We start from the raw sequence: 17,817 nt of genomic DNA, 5'->3' as shown, positions 1-17,817 counted from the left end.
ACGCGACAAAAGCCCACGCAGTTAAAAGCCCACATTGATAAAAGCTAACGTTAATAAAAGCGCACATTGATAAAAGCCCACATAATGAAAAGGGACTTATGGTTTTTTATTACTATAAAATGGATTTATAATTTTAATTATAGTAAATGGAGTATTCTGAATTTTAATTATCTCAAAAATATGTCTGTTTGTATATTTTATCATTACTTTGTCTGCTCATTTTATTAGGTTGAAAGCAAACTTTCTGCTCTCTGATTAAGTGATTAGCTATAACGTTTCGATGAGAAATCTGAAAATGCATTTTATGATTTATTTACTTACTTAACTTTAATACGTGTATGTGAAAATGAAAAATATCATTATGAAGCTCCTCATGTGCTATTTTTAAGGTAATATAGCTGAGATTAAATATAATTATGCTTCATTATTAAAACTATTAACTTTTTAATGGAAAAAACACTTGAATTTTATTTTCTTCCTTCTTAGTTTTTCCTTTAGTTCCTTTAATTTCTTTTAGTTCCTTTTTAGTTTAGTAATATTAAAACACTTTTATGTAATTAAGCACAATGAAAACTTGGTTAAGAGATATTTTATTTACTTTAGACTGAGCTTATCAAATTTTAAACATATTTCTGATTGAAAGCTTTCTTGAATGTAACAATCATAATTTGGAGATTTTCTAGAGATATTTTCTTTTAGATTCCTGAATAAATTAAAACTGTGAGCTGACACCTGTCTTTTGTGTATATATTGTTTCATAGCTATTATTCTATATTTTTATGTTTTATTAATCTAGAATCGTTTCTCTCATTATTTAATCCAGAATTTTATTTCAGTTATTTATTATATTGCTTATGAATGTATTTTTATTTTGTTTGTATTATTACTGTACTTTAATTCATTTCTGTATCATGCTTATGTATGCTCTACCACCCTACTTATCAGGACTTATTTTTCAAGAATTTATCATTTCCCCGCACTCAGTCTTGTCTCCCATGGTCTTATTGTCTGGTTTTCCACCTTTGTGACGCATGGTCACCTCCTCTTTTCCCTAGACTTCAGTTCCTCCTTTACCACCAATTTGCTACCTCCAACTCCCAAGTGCCATCATGGCAAACTATCAGGAGCCGGTAAAGCTGCATTTACTCGCGACGCACTGGCAATATATGCATGGACTGGATTGGATTGGGGGCAAAAGAAAAGGAAAGCAATGGTTTCCCACCTGAATAGTCAGCGGACAGTTAGAAAACTGCATGATAAAAACCCATAAGATGAATGCCCACTTAAAAACTGCCCACATTTTCAGGAAATACAAAATAGCTAAGACATTCTGAAAAATGTTACGAATAATAATTATTATGATTAAAAATGAAATTTCGAGTGGGAATGAAATTGATTTATGTAAAAGCGAAGTTTCAAAATTTAACTAAACTATTTAAAGCCGTGCTTTTAATTTACTATTAAAACTATTTATGATAGCGCACGCAGATGTTTTCTTAATCATTACTAGAATACGGTACTTTTATCTTTTTCGTTGAAATTAAAGTTCGGCTTTAATTCTCCACATTAAATTCATTATATGCAAAATTTTCTGAATTGTTAAATTATTCATAAATAATTCTCTGTATATGATGAAAATTTGCATACATTTTACACTGCTCATAATTTTGTAGAATTAAAAGAAGCAAGTGGGATCAGTATTCCCTTTCACCTCCCTTTTTATATTCATATATATTTTTTATTTTTTCACCTCTCTTTTTATATTCAGAAGCTCGCTTGACAGCGCTCTGATAGTATTTCGACACACAAATCGAAAAACGGGACAGTTCCATACAAATAGAGAAACGGGACAGTTCCATACAAATCGAAAAACGGGACACTTCCGCATAAAAGAAACATTCCTAGTAAGATGGATAATAGCAATTTGTATAGTTTAGCGACATTTACGCAAAAATCACACCTTGGTTATTTTTCGATAACTAACAATAGCGATTTTGATTATGAATTAGTTTCATAAAATTCTAAGCTGTTGAACTATAAAAATATAGATTTTAGCAAAAAAGTTACACTTAAAGAATGAACTCACCAGACCTTTAAAATTGTATACATATTTCGATCACCCTTAATACAGTATTCGCTACTTTTATTTTATGTTCCAGACGCCAAAATGTTTTTAAATAAAATAAATTTTTTTTCACATCCACATATTATTGTAATATGTACTTTTTAAAATTAGTGTAAATTACTTTACTCGAAAAATATAGTGAATACACAGAAATTAAAGATTTCTACATGCCGGAAAGAAAAATATGAAATACGCATGGGTATTTTTATGCATGGGCTTCCAAAAAGCATGTATCTGCCTTTAACAAAATACGTAAATATTTATTAAATTATTTATAAATGTATTTGAAATGAAGGATTTATTCATTCATAAACAACTGTGAAAGTTAATGTGAAGAAATCTAATTATTTAATGTATCTAAATTTATAATTATTATAAATATTATCTAAATATATAATAACCTTAACATTGAAAATTATAAACATAAATTGAAATCTTGCAGACAAATACGTCATAAAACTATTTAAGCAAGAATTGTTCGTACTGGAAAGCAATCTGTTAAAAGGTATTGTAAAGCAATTTCTATGAGATGCGTATTTAAGAAAGTAATAAAGAAGAGTTTTGGAATATGTATTGTTGAAATTAAGGGTAAAAAAATCTAATAAGTATAATTAAAAGAATTATTCCCCTTACATTTTATAACTCAGTTACAAGTTTTAAATAATATTTAAAAAATAATCCTTACTTTATTCCCTTTCAGAAATATTCAGAGAATGTTAAATACTATTTAAAGTATTTCGCTATTAAATTAAAAGGTGCTCTAATTTGAAATGGACCGAATACACTATTAATAAATAAATTAATTATAAACTGACTTATAGTTTTCGATTTAAAAGATGCCTTAGAAGCTAAAAAATCATGTCATATTTGAGAAAGTATTTTAGGAAGGAGCTCTATAAATAGAAAAGAAATAATGCATAATTTTAATAATTCAATAAACTTTGACCTTAATTTTTGTAATCCTTAACCGAATCAAATCGAATTACCACATTTTTTTTTCTAATTTATTAACGAAAATTTGTGAAAATATTTCAAATTAAACCATTCTGAACCAACTGTTCTGTGAAAATTATAGCATTTAATTCCGTTCAGAATGAAATGTTGTTTAAAAATGTATTCTTTTCATATACTTAGGACACTGAAGTATTGTAGAAAAAGAAAATATATACTCGTACATTTCTATGCATATTTACGACGTAATTACAAAATATTTACATCCGATCCTGTCAAAACCTATTGAACTCAATGGTAAATTACCCAATGTTTCGGTCACCAAAGAAGGGATCGCCAGTGCTTCAAAGCAGGGTATGGGGAAACCGGTTTATAGCCACTCCATCTAACTTCCTACCTCCATGTTTTATCTGCGTGGGCTTTTATCAATGTACGCTTTCATCGGTGTGGGTATTTGTCGCGTGGGCAACTATCACAGTGGGGTCTTTATTGTGGCCTTTTGTCGCGTGCGCTTTCGTCCAGTGGGCTTTTGTCTGGTCACTCAGTTTTTGTTATCAGTTAGTTCATACACATAATTAACAGTGATAGAGGAAATCATAGTGAAACTTATATCTGTGGTAATAAAATTTCATGAAAAATCGGAATTTTCAATATTTCGTGAGATTCATACTTTTATCTACAAATGCGTTTATTACATAGTAAACTAATGAAATCCATTACAAGCATTTTTATTACTTTTCAGCCAAAGATGTATCAACTAATTCAATCGGCTGTATAAATCCTTCCGCTAATAATGGTAAAGCATTGACTTAACCATGTCTAAATTACGCTTTTCCAGAACTTCCCATGAAATGATTCTTTAACTGAGGACTTTTGCATCGATTGGGAAGCGTATACCTTTTCTTCGTATGTAAAATATGAAAATAATAAAGCTTTCCTTATAAGATTCTCCACTAAGACATTTCTCCTCCTTGGCAGACTGTAAGCCTCGAGGGCCACCGACACTCCATAGCCCTCGAGAGCTCGAGTTATAATTAGTTAACAAAAAACCAAGGAAGTATTTTTAAAAATATTTTCTTCTTTTAACCTCTGAAAAAAGAAAGAAAATTAACAGTGGGCATCAGAAATCGAGTAATTACTCTCAATTAGAATTTTTAATGTACCTTTTAAATTTTAGTAAAATATTCTTTTATAAACAACACATACTTAATATTTTGGTACTCTAAAAAATGCAATTAGCTTCTTAATAAAATAACTACCACTGCAGCTCCCATAAGTTTCACTATTGTTTATAAGCCTATAGCCTAAGTTGTTTATAAGCCTTCCTTACACGTATGGAAACAGCGATTAAGCGATAACAACAGAACCAGTAGCTATGTCCAGAGGTATCCAGTATATCACTAAGAAAAATGTACAGGGGATCAGTATCCACACAGACAGCATATCGGCATTTCTATCCGTGCTCAACCTTCACCACACATCCCTAATTAGTTACTCAAATCCAGAGGGGCTTACAAAGCTATCAGCATCATAACATCACGCTCTCATGGGCGAAAGTGTATGTTGGAGTGAGTGATAACGAGACTGCTGACATATTAACCAAGGAGGCAACGTCATGAAGTATTCGTTATGTACAACTAGCAATTTCGTCAGGCTCATACTCGGGGGGGGGGAACTGAAACGCAGGTTACAAATGAAATACCATATAAAGTGAGATCAAGGCAAAGTATATATTACTACATCACCCACATGTCGACGCAACACCACTTTCCGACAATTGACAACATTTTATTACAGGACACAGCTCCTTTCCTGTGTATTTTAACAAACAGCACCGATCTCTGTGTGGGGAAACAGACATTTTTCTGCCCAGACCACTGATCTCACATTCGCGGTCCCAAAGCAGTTTTGGGCGGTCTTCTAATACATTTTAATTATATCTTTGGCTGGCAAGAAAGTAATTTCGGTTTGCACAAAAGATAGCGTTACATTCGTTTTGTTATTATTTTCTTACTATTATATATTTTTTTCTGGACACTTTTAGGCTGCTATAGAAACAAATTCCATCAATATAGCCGAGGAATTTATTCAAGGCTCATACAGCAACAAGGGTTTCTAGCTTTGTTGTAGAGTAATTTCTTTCGAGAGCGGATATCAAGCGGTTAGAAAATTTTATTGGATATCCTTTGAACCTTTTTCTTGATACTAGCATCCGTTCGAATAATGTAAGGCATTGTCGCATGATTTCTCTTTAAAACGGGAGGGTTAACGAGAAGTAGTTTCAATATCTAGATGTAATGATGGTTTAACGTTTTAAGTTTCCTATTTTTGATCCCCATGTCCAGCTTATTTTCTTCTAGTCAGATTATGTAGAGATCTAGCTATCTCTGAAAATTTCGATATGAATCTTCTATTTCAGGAACAGGTATGCAAGAAAGACTGAACTTGTTAACATTTCTTGGAGCAGGCATCTTCTGTATTGCAGAGGTGTTTTATGGATCAACTTCTAATCACGAGTAATCCATTAACCAAGATACTTTATTGCAAGCAAAACTACATTTCTTGCGATTTGCATTAAGCTCAAATTGCAACAGTCTCTCGAAATTTGCTTCTAGATCCGCTATATGTTTTTCAAAAGTCTCTGGTAGTATTATAATAGTACTTAAGTAACACAGAACAAGTATATATTTCAAGCCGCTTTCGGAATTTATCAATTAATCTCTGAAAAATGGCCAGAGTAGTTTTCAGTCCGAAAGGCATTCGGACATACAGGAAAGGGTAAGCAAATGCTGTTTTGTCTCTGCTTGCAGGGGAAACGCTGACTTGATGGTACCAGATCATAAATCAGTGGTTCTCATATGTACTGTACTGTATTTCTTCCGTCTTCTTATCATGTCTTCGTGGTGTAGTGGCCAGCAAGCTCGGGGCGTATTCGAGAGGTCCGTGGCTCAAGTCCCGGGGAGGGCATTGCTCATTTTTCATCAATCCTGCTTTCAAAAAATACCTAATGTTTCTATAACTATATATGAGCATGGAGTAAGTCCTCCATCCTGGGCATGGATATTTATTTATTTATTTACGGGAGGGGAAATGAGCATCACGCCTTTATTGATTAGGTTAATTGGTTTAGCGCCCTCTCCCCACAATATAGCAGATATGGATATGAGCCTAAGATCTAGATATTGATATGAGCCTAAGATCTAGATATTGATATGAGCCTAAGATCTAGATATTGATATGAGCCGTAAATGAGATATGAGTATGGATATGAGCCTGAGATCGTAAAAAAATTCTGTCTTCGGTATTCAAAGCTAAGTCGGATTCTTATGTTTGGTTTGGGGACAAGAACCACTGGCGCAGCGTATGAAGACTCATATTCTTCTATTATTTCCTTTTCAACAGATCGTCAAACTCCTTCTATGAAGTATCTTTCTTAGTTGGAAACATCAGGTATCGGTGGTACTGAAACGGGAGGATAGTTCCTGATATTTATATGGTGTTCAATATAGGGAGTTGCTCCTCCCCTCCCCCGGCTGGAACACAATCTCATATTTCGCTAAATATTTCGTTAACAGAGCATTGAGTTTTTCCTTTGGCTTTCAGTTAACTACCTTCCTGCATTTGAAATTAGGTAATAATTATGTAGTTATGTCTTGAGCCACAACGGCAACAATATCTCACAATGCTATTTGATGTGTCTCCTAATGCTAGATATAAGCTGACGCTAGACAATACCACCTTACCTCTTGGTAAAATGATGATGTCTCCCCCTCTCGGTGGTTGTTTATAAATTTCGCTATTTTAGTTACTTTAATTGCTCAGCAGTCATACGCTTATCGAATGCACGTTCATCAGAAACACTGGTCGAATTCATCCGTTATTTAACCATCTTATCAATGACAGCTTTAACAAACGTGTTTCGTAACGGGCAACTTATATTTCACTTATTAGGAGAGAGAAAAACAAGACATAATCGAATGAGTCTTAACGCAAAATTTAAACCTACACTCTTCAGCTCAGACGAGCGTCAGTTTTATCTAGATACGATAACTTTTGTTTACACCGTTATATATGTAAGCATATTATGTGTCCTTCAATAATTTCTTATGAGAACAAAGTTTCTGCATTTCTATGTCAAAATTTGGAAATCTTTCACTTCAAACAATTAATGGTATATGACCATTAGCTGTTTCTTTTTTAACTTAATATATCCTCTTTAAATTTAAGGCAGTGTGAATTAACACTGCAAAAAAGCAAGACATCTTCATCGTTCTTCTTAATCAAATATAATACTTAGTTTTAATACTCTTGCTTCCAAAAGTAAAGCATGCAATGCAAATCAGCAATTTTCGAAAGCATAGCTGAATATTTAAGTGGCTGAAAAAAATCTGCACATGCAGATAGCGGTATACAAAAATTGTGTGGTGCAGCTTATCCCAATTGACTGTCCAAGCGTATGTTAATTAGGTAGTTGTTGAAGGCACTAGCTTTCTAAAGTGTTTGAGGAATTCATTTAAATGCTGAAACGAAAGGTTATAATTTTCATAGGATATTTTTTTATGCATTCCCATTTCTGTGTCTAAGAGGAGAATGATATATAGTGTTTATTGGCATGCTCTCGGACGCATTGAAGCAGGACAGTCAACGAAAGAAATCGCTCTTTTCTTTGGCTTTTGTTAATCAGCAATTTCGCGAATGGCGAAATAATTTCAAGCAAGTCAAATAGTTCCTTGGAGTCCTGTGCCCAGTCGACCAAGGGTTATAGCTATAGCAGTGAAGCGGAATCGTCAAGTGACCTCCGCAAGTGTTGCATTTATTACTGCAGCGTCACTTGGCAAGAAAATATGTGCCAACATTGTGTGCCGAAGTCTTCCCACGAAGGAAATGTAAGTCGGATTACCAAGTGTTTGCATTTCACTTATCGGCCAATCCGGGAGCAAGGTAAAATTAATGTAGTGTCGTCTGTATTTCAGTTGGATTGTCTCAATTTGAAGCAACAAACTGTATACAGATGAGTCCACATTTGCCGTGGGATCAGATGATAAGCGTGTAAGCGTTTCGAGAGAACGAGACGCATAGAATCGAGCTTAGAACATCATCGAACATCACACTTTCAGAGGTGGCACCATCATCATATAGGCTGGAATGGTCTTCATTTCCTCTTGATGGAGGATGATGTCTGTTCACATCGAGGCATCATCATTAACGAGTACCTATAAAGCAAAGAGGTTAGAATAGAAGGAGGTAAATTTCGCAGTTTTCTCCACTATTCGAAAATGAAAACTGCCTGACAAGCGGCGGCCATATTAATGAAATCAAAACATTGCTCAACTGCACCGAAATGTACCTACATGTTTCTGGGATGTTCCATGCATGTATTTTAAAGTAAAAGTATTAATGCATTCCGCTCTATTTAAATGAAATTCCACTCTTTTGTGAAGTTTTTGTTCCAAAGTAATAAATATAATATCTATATTTATTATAAACACAAAACAATTAAGAAATAGTGTGAAATCTAAATGCATGAGTATAGCTGTTACTTTCCAATTCTTCCTTTAAAAAATACGTAGCTTTGATTTATTCATAATATTGTTGTAATTTAATAAAGAATCATTCCATAAGAAAATGTTTAGGAATATTAAAGTCATTTTGTCTCAGTACACTTTATAGTTCAGCTTCAAGCTGTAATATATTAAAACGGAAATTTACATATTTTTTAATATTCATATAATTTCATGCAAGCAACATATCACCTGTATTACTATATTTAATACTTCAGTACAATATACAGTTCATAAAAGTATTTAAAATCATGCTATTATTAATGCTTTTACTATTCATAAAAGGAGTAAAATCAGTTCCTTACTTTTCATGAAAATTATCCACAAATTTCTTAAACTGTTCACATAGCATAGTTTTAATTATAGCATATATTACTGCATGTTAAAACAGCGATATAAATTATAAATAGAAACAAAAAAGTGTTTTTATTAAAAATCCAAAAAGTAATCAAATCACTTTTTTTGATTTGATTACTATGTCGCACCTTATTTCTCACTTGGAATAGAAAATACGTGACAGGGGAGACACTTTTAAACATGTTTACTTAATACATGAAAAGTAATCCTAGGATCTTTTTAGGCGTTCTATTCGTGCGCCCACACGCAACATAATATCCCATATTAAAAAAATCTGATGTGTACACCACATGACTTCCTTGTATTGGAATATTAAATTGGAATATTGAATTATACGCATTTTTTCTTGCATTTCATTTAAACTTATTGGATTGAATTAAATCTACTTCGCCGACAGCGCATAAACCACAATAGAATAAATGCATTCTTTAAAATTCATTCTAGTATTTGTTTACCATAGCGACACTCTGGCGCTAGATTCACTTAACAGTATTAATAATTATATAACAATTAACTTATATAATAATTATATAACGGAAACTAAATTAACTGTTATATAATCCAATAATTATATAACAGTTAACGTATATATTTGTTTCATATTATAACTCATAATGCACAAAATTTATATCATTTAAAGAATAGAATTATCTAATCGTTGCCACATGTTCTATTCAAATACTATAATAAAGCTAGAATGATGTATAAAAGAAATTAAGCAAACAAAACAAAAAAGTAACAGTTTTTCACAGACGATTGAGTATTTGTCATTTAATTAATTCAGTTCTCAGTTCGCGAGAAGGCAAAAATACATAAAAACTCAAAATATTTACATTAAAAATTACGAAGTAAATCTCAAACACTTATTTCCTCGAAAAAATTCCAGAAAGAATTAAGCATGATTTAATTGGCAATAATAAATGAATGCGTTATCTTTGTTGTTGCGAAGCTAAGTTTCTCTAGATTGGCAACAAATCCACTAGTCTCCTGTTTCAAATGTAAACATCAAAGGCCGCCATTAAAAACAGGCTTAGCGGCAATTAAAGAACTTTAAAATTGCTGATAATTCTAAAAATATTGCACACAGATTTACTAAAGGCATAAAATCCTTAACCGGAAGATAAAAACAACATAATTCAATCATTTTTAAAGCAAAAAATGTACAATTTACAAACATATAAGAATAAAGAAACTGAGATCACTGAGCCGGGTAACAGAATGGATATATATATAAATATATTTATATACGTTTGGTGCGGCCGATTGCAACCAAAATACGAGGTGCACATCTACATGTTATAGCAGTCCTATATACAAAATTTCAACGTTCTGAGGCTACTCGTTTTTGAGTTATGCGAGATAAGTACGTACGTTCGCACGTACGTACATACGTTCGTACAGACGCCACGAAAAATTCTCTTCAGAATTAATTTTTTTAGAATTTAAGCAGTTTTATAATTTTTTTGAAGGAAAAGAGTATTTTATTCTGTCCTTACGTACAGATATCACGCAAAAACATCGTTAAATTGCATTCGATAGCTGTCAAAATGGATATTTTCGTTGAAATATGCTGCCTGAAACTTTTCGCGATTACAATACTTCCTTTTTACTTCGTACAAGGAAGTAAAAATAGGCTTACTATGATGAGTCATACATATGGGAGGAATATGGCCGATGAGGATTCGCTTTATAGTTGAATCCTCCCTCAAAATCATGGAGATATGAATAAATATTTAGTCTTATCTCCATGACTTTTATTCTTATCCTTCATTTCTACATTATTTCCTACCTCCATGCTCCAAACCCTTGGGATGCCCTCGGGCATGATGTCTTTGCATGTTTACCTCCTCCAGCCCAGGACTTAAAAGGACCCAGGACATAACCCTGCTCCAGCCAGTCTCAGACATGTGGAAACAACCCTAATTCAGGAATGGTTACTGCTAGTATCTGTGATGGATGATCACCTCATTGAAAGCATCGGCAATCGCTGAGAGTTTGTGTTAAGATTCGGCATAGTCACGTACCTTTCAAATGTGTGTTTTATTTATTTGTTTTTAATCCTTAAAAAGCAATTTTAGCTTTAAGCATCAAATTGTAGCTTTAATTATCAACTCAACCTCTCGTGATTCCCACTCACTTTTTTGTCTTGCACCTTGATATTTGAAGACACCATGACGGGCAGCACCTATTTTATCAGCTATCTTGCTTTAAAACTAATTTTAAAAAGTGTATTAAAACAGTTCTGCTAGGCTTTAATTGGGGAAAATAGACATATCGTCAACTTAATCGGGAATTATGCTACTGTTTGCATTTGAAAAATTATCTGTATAAAGGGTGAATAAAAGTTGCCAAGATGAGACTTTAGAAATCGTACACCTCTTAGTTATAGCCGAAAACATGGCGGAGAAAAGAACGAAAGGGGAAATGATAAATGAATAAACTGATGAATAAAATTCTATGAATTTTGTGAACGATCAGTTAGGTCTTTGTGAACGATGTAGGTCTTTCTTTTGCTCCTGAAGAAAAGGGACCTATGTCTGACGCCGTCAAAATCCACACAGCTTTATTCAAAATCTGGGCCAAAATAATGTTGCTGTTTTGCGTAAGTCTCATTTTGCATAGGAGAGTCTTTCTTCCAATATGACAGCGGAAAGGTTAAGGAAGGCAAATGATCGGAATAATAATGATTCGTAACAGAAATAATAATAAATTTTGAGGCTATTTCTATTTTTCTTTTTAAAGACCAAGTTTTAACTGATTTATAATAATGACATGATGAAATGTTTCATTCAGTCTATCTTCTTATTTGCCATATTTCTGATTTGTAGGGGAAAAAATTAGTTGCCAGTCATGTAGTCTTTGTATATCAATGATCAAGCATTTAAAGGGCAAAATGAATACATGTCCCTCTTCATTTTAATAAAAAAAAAAATCAATGTATAGAAATATCTACTTAATTAGTTTTATATTTCGACTGAACAAAATGTGTCTCCAAATTCTTGCACTAAAATGCTCCATTTACTAGATAGAATTTGCGAAAGGAGACTTTAGAAAAAATTTTGTGCATTTTATCTTTGCATAACTGGATTCTTAATTTTTTGATTTGGTATTGTCGACGGAAAATGTTACGCTTGTAAATACACATAAAAGACCTATAAACAAATTATGTTACTTATTTAAAAAATTCTTCAGTTGAAACAAACGTTTAAGGTTTATTTACCTTCTTAACATCTTCTTGAATGAATATTGGTATTTTGAATGCCGACCTAAAATTATGGTCCCATTGCAAATAAAACCAGAAAATACACCATACAACTCCAGATGCTCCTGAAAAATTATCAAAACAAATAAGTAAATGTTTGTGTAAGAATAATCTAAAATATAAGCTGCACTGGAATTTGAAAAAGTTAAAATTCATCTTGAAACAAATTTTAAACATTGTTTCATTGATCTTATACGTCCAATAGCTGTACAGGAAGTGCAGAGTTCAGTATTTATTAAAAATAAGAGATGCATTTTCTTCACCAAATGCGAAGTTAAAATTTAGAAGATAAAGCTAAATTGAATAAAAAAAAATTGTTTCTTTTTAGTCCGTGCAGCTGAATGGTATTTCTTTTACACTGTAGAGACATTAGGTTATTTCGATGCTGGAGAAGTGAAAAATGAGCAATCCCCTCGCCAGAACTCGAACCACGGACCTCTCGAATACGTGCCGAGTGTGTTGATCACTACACCGCGAAGGCATGCTAAGAAGGTGGGAGAAATACCTTATATACTTCCCCTTTTAAAGGGCGACTGGAGATTAGGGGACCCAATCGCCAAATCCTGGTGGTGAAGCATCATCATTCACCACCGTTTTTAGTTCGGACCCCACTGTAGAGACATTAGGCTATTTCGATGCTGGAGAAGTGAAAAATCAGCAATGCCCTCGCCGGGACTCAAACCATGGACCTCTCGAATACGCGCGAGTGTGCTGAGGCATTCTGCACCACGAGGCATTCTAAGAAGGTGGGGGAAATACCTTATAACATAAGAAAAATCCTTAGATAAAGACTAAAGTCTGAAATGTTAATTTTAAGAATTGTTGAAAGTAAGAATGAAATATGTCTCCTCACAAATAGCACAAAACTGTCATCAGGTAGAAAGAATAGGAATATGCCAGTAACGCATAAAACATAAAATTTAAAACTTTATTCAGAAGGAACTAAAGAGTAAAACTAAATAAGCTAAATAAAGTTGAACAAATTCAATCAATGATCAAGATAACAATGCCTAAATTACGCTTGGGATTTTAATGATTTTTCAGGTTATGTTCAACGATATCACGTGAGTAAGTATAGGTTTAAAAAGAGTACATTGGTTGAAAATGAAATGATCTAATATAAAATTAGTCTTCAGTAATAAAACAGCCGAATCTTATTGCCAAAGAGGTTTTAAATTAATTCACTTCATTTTCAATTCAAATGCAATCAGAAAGTCTAAACAGATCTGAAAATTCTATAAATGAGAAATAATTTCCGTCATAGCAACGCTCCATCACACATTTTATGAACTAATTTGGCTCCAATGATTTCTTAATTCGAGATTTTGATTCATTTGCTACCACAATCTAGGATCAACTTTTACCAGAAAATGAAGCAACGCTTGAATAAAGATTATTTGTCTTGCATGATAATGTATCATTTGTCATGCTGGGAAACCATGCAATGGAAAGGAACAGAATTATCCTATGTGAGGACTCTATCAAAAGTGGGTAAACGATTTGTAGACAGACCTTTTTTGATAAGAAGCTCAATTCCAGAAATTTGCTCAGGCATGTAATCCGCTTCATAGGTAGGGCCAATACCGAATTTTCTCATACTTTCATCCTCGCTGCATATTTTTCCTTTTAACTCTAACACAATACTACAAACTTTTTCTTAAGAAACCACGTAATTTTCTCTTTCCTCAAAGCGATCTTCCGCAAATTTTAAAATGGATTCGTTCACTTAATGGTTGTTTTCTCTTCATACAAATTAATTTGCTCATAGATTTTGGGTGCATGCGCTCTAACTGATAATCATAACAGTAAAGAACTTGAGCTTTAAGGAAACGAGGATATCTAATGCTCTTCATGATTCTGAAAGTTATTGTTCGTGGTAAGACAGACGTTGAAGACGATGAAAATGATGACGATGGAGACGACTTGCAGATTGTAGAAGACAGTACAGCCAGCAGTTCCAGCAGCACTGAATGTTTGAAGCCTAGGGAGTAGCTGTGGACAACAATTAAAAGCAGGCGGGATTCAGGATATAGGGAAAACGTTAATATGTGTTCTTATTGGAAAGCAGGTTTGTCTTAAACAAATTAATGTAATAGCTATCAGTAGTTTATATAGGTATACTTTCCACTTTGCTATATTCTTAGAATAATTGAATCAACCCAAAATTAAATTATACGCATAATTTTCCTCTCTCGATTTTCTTACGATAAAATTAGTAAAAAAGGGGAAAGGCATGGAAATAAATACGGTAAATACGGTATTGTCACATCAGCATGTAATGTGTTTCATTTCAGGTACGTAATTTGCTTCATAGATATTTAATAACAAATCGCATTACGTGGCAATAAAATTCTACGTTTATCATAATCCCCAATCTTCAATTTTTTTTTTTTTTTTTTGAAAATCCTTACAAAATAAATAAATTAGACTGTTTGTCCTCTGTTAAGATGCTTAAATGCCTTTAAAACTGGGTTATTTCTTTTTCTAACTCTAATATAAGCTAATAACTATAACTGTATAATAAATATTTTCTCTTCAAAAATAATTTATTTCACTGCTTCACGCTTATATGAGCTATCCCAAGCTTAGATAAAACATAAACTAAAATTTTAATGTAGAAAGTTTAGTATAGAGTAATGGAAATAAAATATAGAAATATCAGATTGGGAGTAGTAAAGAAGTTCTTTTTCTTTGGAAACTGGCACTTTTTCATCTAGTACCTTTTTACGACAGATGCTCCGAATTTAATGTGCACAAAAAATTCATTTATGAACATGTGGCTGAAGCATAACTAAACTAGGTAAGAAAATAATGATGTATAAAAAAAAGATAAAATACATTTTAAAATATTCTTATTATACTGTTTTGCGATTAATATGGTTTTATTTTGAAAGAAAAGGATTTAGAAATGAAACTGGGACAAAAAATTTATCATGTGACCTGATGAATTTTATAGTTTAAATATAAACAATGTTGTATGTATCACATATAAGTTTAACATCTGAATTATAAGGATTCAGATTTCTGTTATGTGTATACAAATGTTCTGTAGCGCCTTTCCGCGGCAATAAGTAAAATTTGTCAAATATCAATCAAGTAATGAATTACGTTTATAGCGTTGTGTAAATCAATTTGCAAATAAATATCCGAACAACCCAATTGATAACTGGCGGAAATCGTGTATAAATTGTGTTTATTGCCTTGTCGTGTCGACAAGGCAATTAAAAACATACTAAATTTATCCAATGTAAAATTTGAATTTTATTCTACTATTACTATTTAATTAAACAATTAGAATATTTGACAGAAGCTCCCGGGAGAGATAAAATTACTATTGCACATATTCACAGATTAAACATAGACTATTTCTTTTAAAAAATATACTATAACTTATTCTTTTCATTCATAACATAATGCTTTCAGATCAACTGGACATGATAATATTAACAAGAAACCGTAAGTAACCCTTCCTTTGAGTATTTAACAAATTAGAAATATATATTTTAACACAATAATATAAAATCATATTGAATTGCACCTTAACATTTTAATGTGATGTTAAAGCTATTAAGAACTCTATTTATTATACCATTTGTCATACGAAAATTAACAGATTTATTATTATTATTATTAACCTACTTGAATTTTCAGTTAATCAAAGCAAATTTCTATTAAGAAGTATTGCACACAATTATCAATCTAACAATTAACGTCATTTTCTAACGAATAACATAACAACAAGAAGAATTATAACTAATTCGTTAAACCCAGAATTCTTCCACTAAACCACTTAACTGGGATTCACCTACATTTAACAAAGGAACTGCTGATTCAATATTTCTAACTTACTGCTGGTGAAATAAATTTTTAAGCTGAACCATTCTACTCACTAATCAGAATTTTACTTTTAGGGAGGAATTAATTTTACTTTACATTTTTCTACTAGCTTACGAAATAACCTAGTGTAATAATAATAATAATTGAAAAAAAACTCTTATTTATTCTGAAGACATGGACTGAATTCTGAAGACTATTTTCTGAAGACATGGACACGACGTTCCTACGTAAAAACGTAGACCGGATCCGATGACTGGAAATCATGGCCGCAGACAATCGAGATCAATGCAAGGACAAGAGGCAAATGTTCCCGCTGGCACAGGAATTCCTCAGCCTTCAGCTATATGTCCACACTCACTGGATGAGTTGAAGAAACGAAGAGAAGACAACCGGCTGCATCCATACTCTAGGAGCGAAGAAACTATTCGATTTGGAAGAAACCTTAAAACGGCAGAAGGATAGAAAGTTCACATGGTCGATGAAACTCGTCCGAGTTCAAATTTCGTTCTGTTTGAAGAGGGTGAATATACTCAGGCTTATCTGTAAAAGACGTAATTAAATTTAACATATTCCGCAAGTTCTGCACTTTGAAATCTGTTATGGTGATGATTTTAATCAAGTAAATTTAAGAAATCAGCTACTGCAGTTCGGAGAAATACATAATGGTCTCGTACCGCTGTTGAGCAAAAATACCCCTATGTGAAATACGCAACATAACGACGAAAATTGAGGTATGAGAAACAACTGAGCAAGACCGCGAAAAACGCGCTCTCCTGCTTTTTGTTTCGAAAGTACACCAAGTTCGTCTAAACTCACCCAAAATAGGGACAACCTCAACACAAAAACGCCTCGCATATAAGAGTAGAAAAAATCTTACTTTTTTTCAACCAGGCAGTTCAACTCATTTTACCCAGCGACGCCATACTTCGCCAACCAACGCACCTGCAGAAACAGTAACCATATAACCCACCGGATGTAGAACGCGACCGTGGTGTAACTCGTCCCTAAACAGCTTAAACGTGACAAGAAATGCAGAGTCTTCTCCCTTTTTGAAAGTCCAGCGAAATTACAAATTTTTTTTAATTAAATGAGCTTAAAACAAAAACTATTTCAGCTATCACAATGAAAGTACTTTTAAATTAAAGTGAAAATTTTTCTGCTTCTGACACTATAAGTTTAAAATATGTAGAATCCAATTATTTTTTATTCAAGAGTATAACGTGAAAATAACCCCATTCCCGTTGACTTTTGTCAAGCGCGTTCAGAGAAAATGAATGATACAACGTCGAATCTTAACTTACAAAAACCCCAATTAAAGGTAAACCAATTAACACACAGATTAATTAAAATACAAGTTGTATAGCTTAATTTGGAATACAAGTAAATTAATTTTTGATAAGGAATTAATTAATTAATTAATTAATTTTTCTACACAACACGACATAAGATACACTATATATGACCAAAAGTATCCAGATACTACTCCGGAGTAGTAATAACGAGATAAAAATACTGATCGTAGGATTAGAAAATCATACATATGCAACAGACAGATAAGGGGTAAGTAGAAGAGTGATTTTAATTATGGCATCAATCACTGAGTGCCGTCGTTTCAATAGATCACTTCATGAAACGTGAACCTTGCTACATTGTCTGTATGAACTGTAGGTAAAATCTTGCCTAATAAAATGCAAGTGTCTAGGATGTGAAATTACAGAAAAACG

At 32.7% G+C, this 17,817-nt stretch overlaps 1 protein-coding gene across 1 annotated transcript in view; it reads right to left on the bottom strand.

Annotated features, from left to right (window-relative positions):
- The window catches only part of LOC118201764 (sodium-dependent phosphate transport protein 1-like), a 46,105-nt gene that overhangs the window by 27,023 nt on the left and 1,265 nt on the right, over nucleotides 1–17,817 (bottom strand). The window contains exon 2 of the mRNA XM_085825163.1: nucleotides 12,215–12,321. Within this exon, the coding sequence (XP_085681289.1) occupies nucleotides 12,215–12,321 (107 nt within the window). The remainder of the gene's footprint in view (nucleotides 1–12,214; nucleotides 12,322–17,817) is intronic.

The sequence above is a fragment of the Stegodyphus dumicola genome, chromosome 10, assembly GCF_044657685.1.
Source record: "Stegodyphus dumicola isolate Sdum_Otavi_A_Nest chromosome 10, ASM4465768v1".
NCBI classification, from domain to species: Eukaryota; Metazoa; Arthropoda; class Arachnida; order Araneae; family Eresidae; genus Stegodyphus; species Stegodyphus dumicola.
The sequence above is the reverse complement of the archived record's forward strand: the minus strand, read 5'-3'. Positions and strand labels throughout refer to the sequence as shown.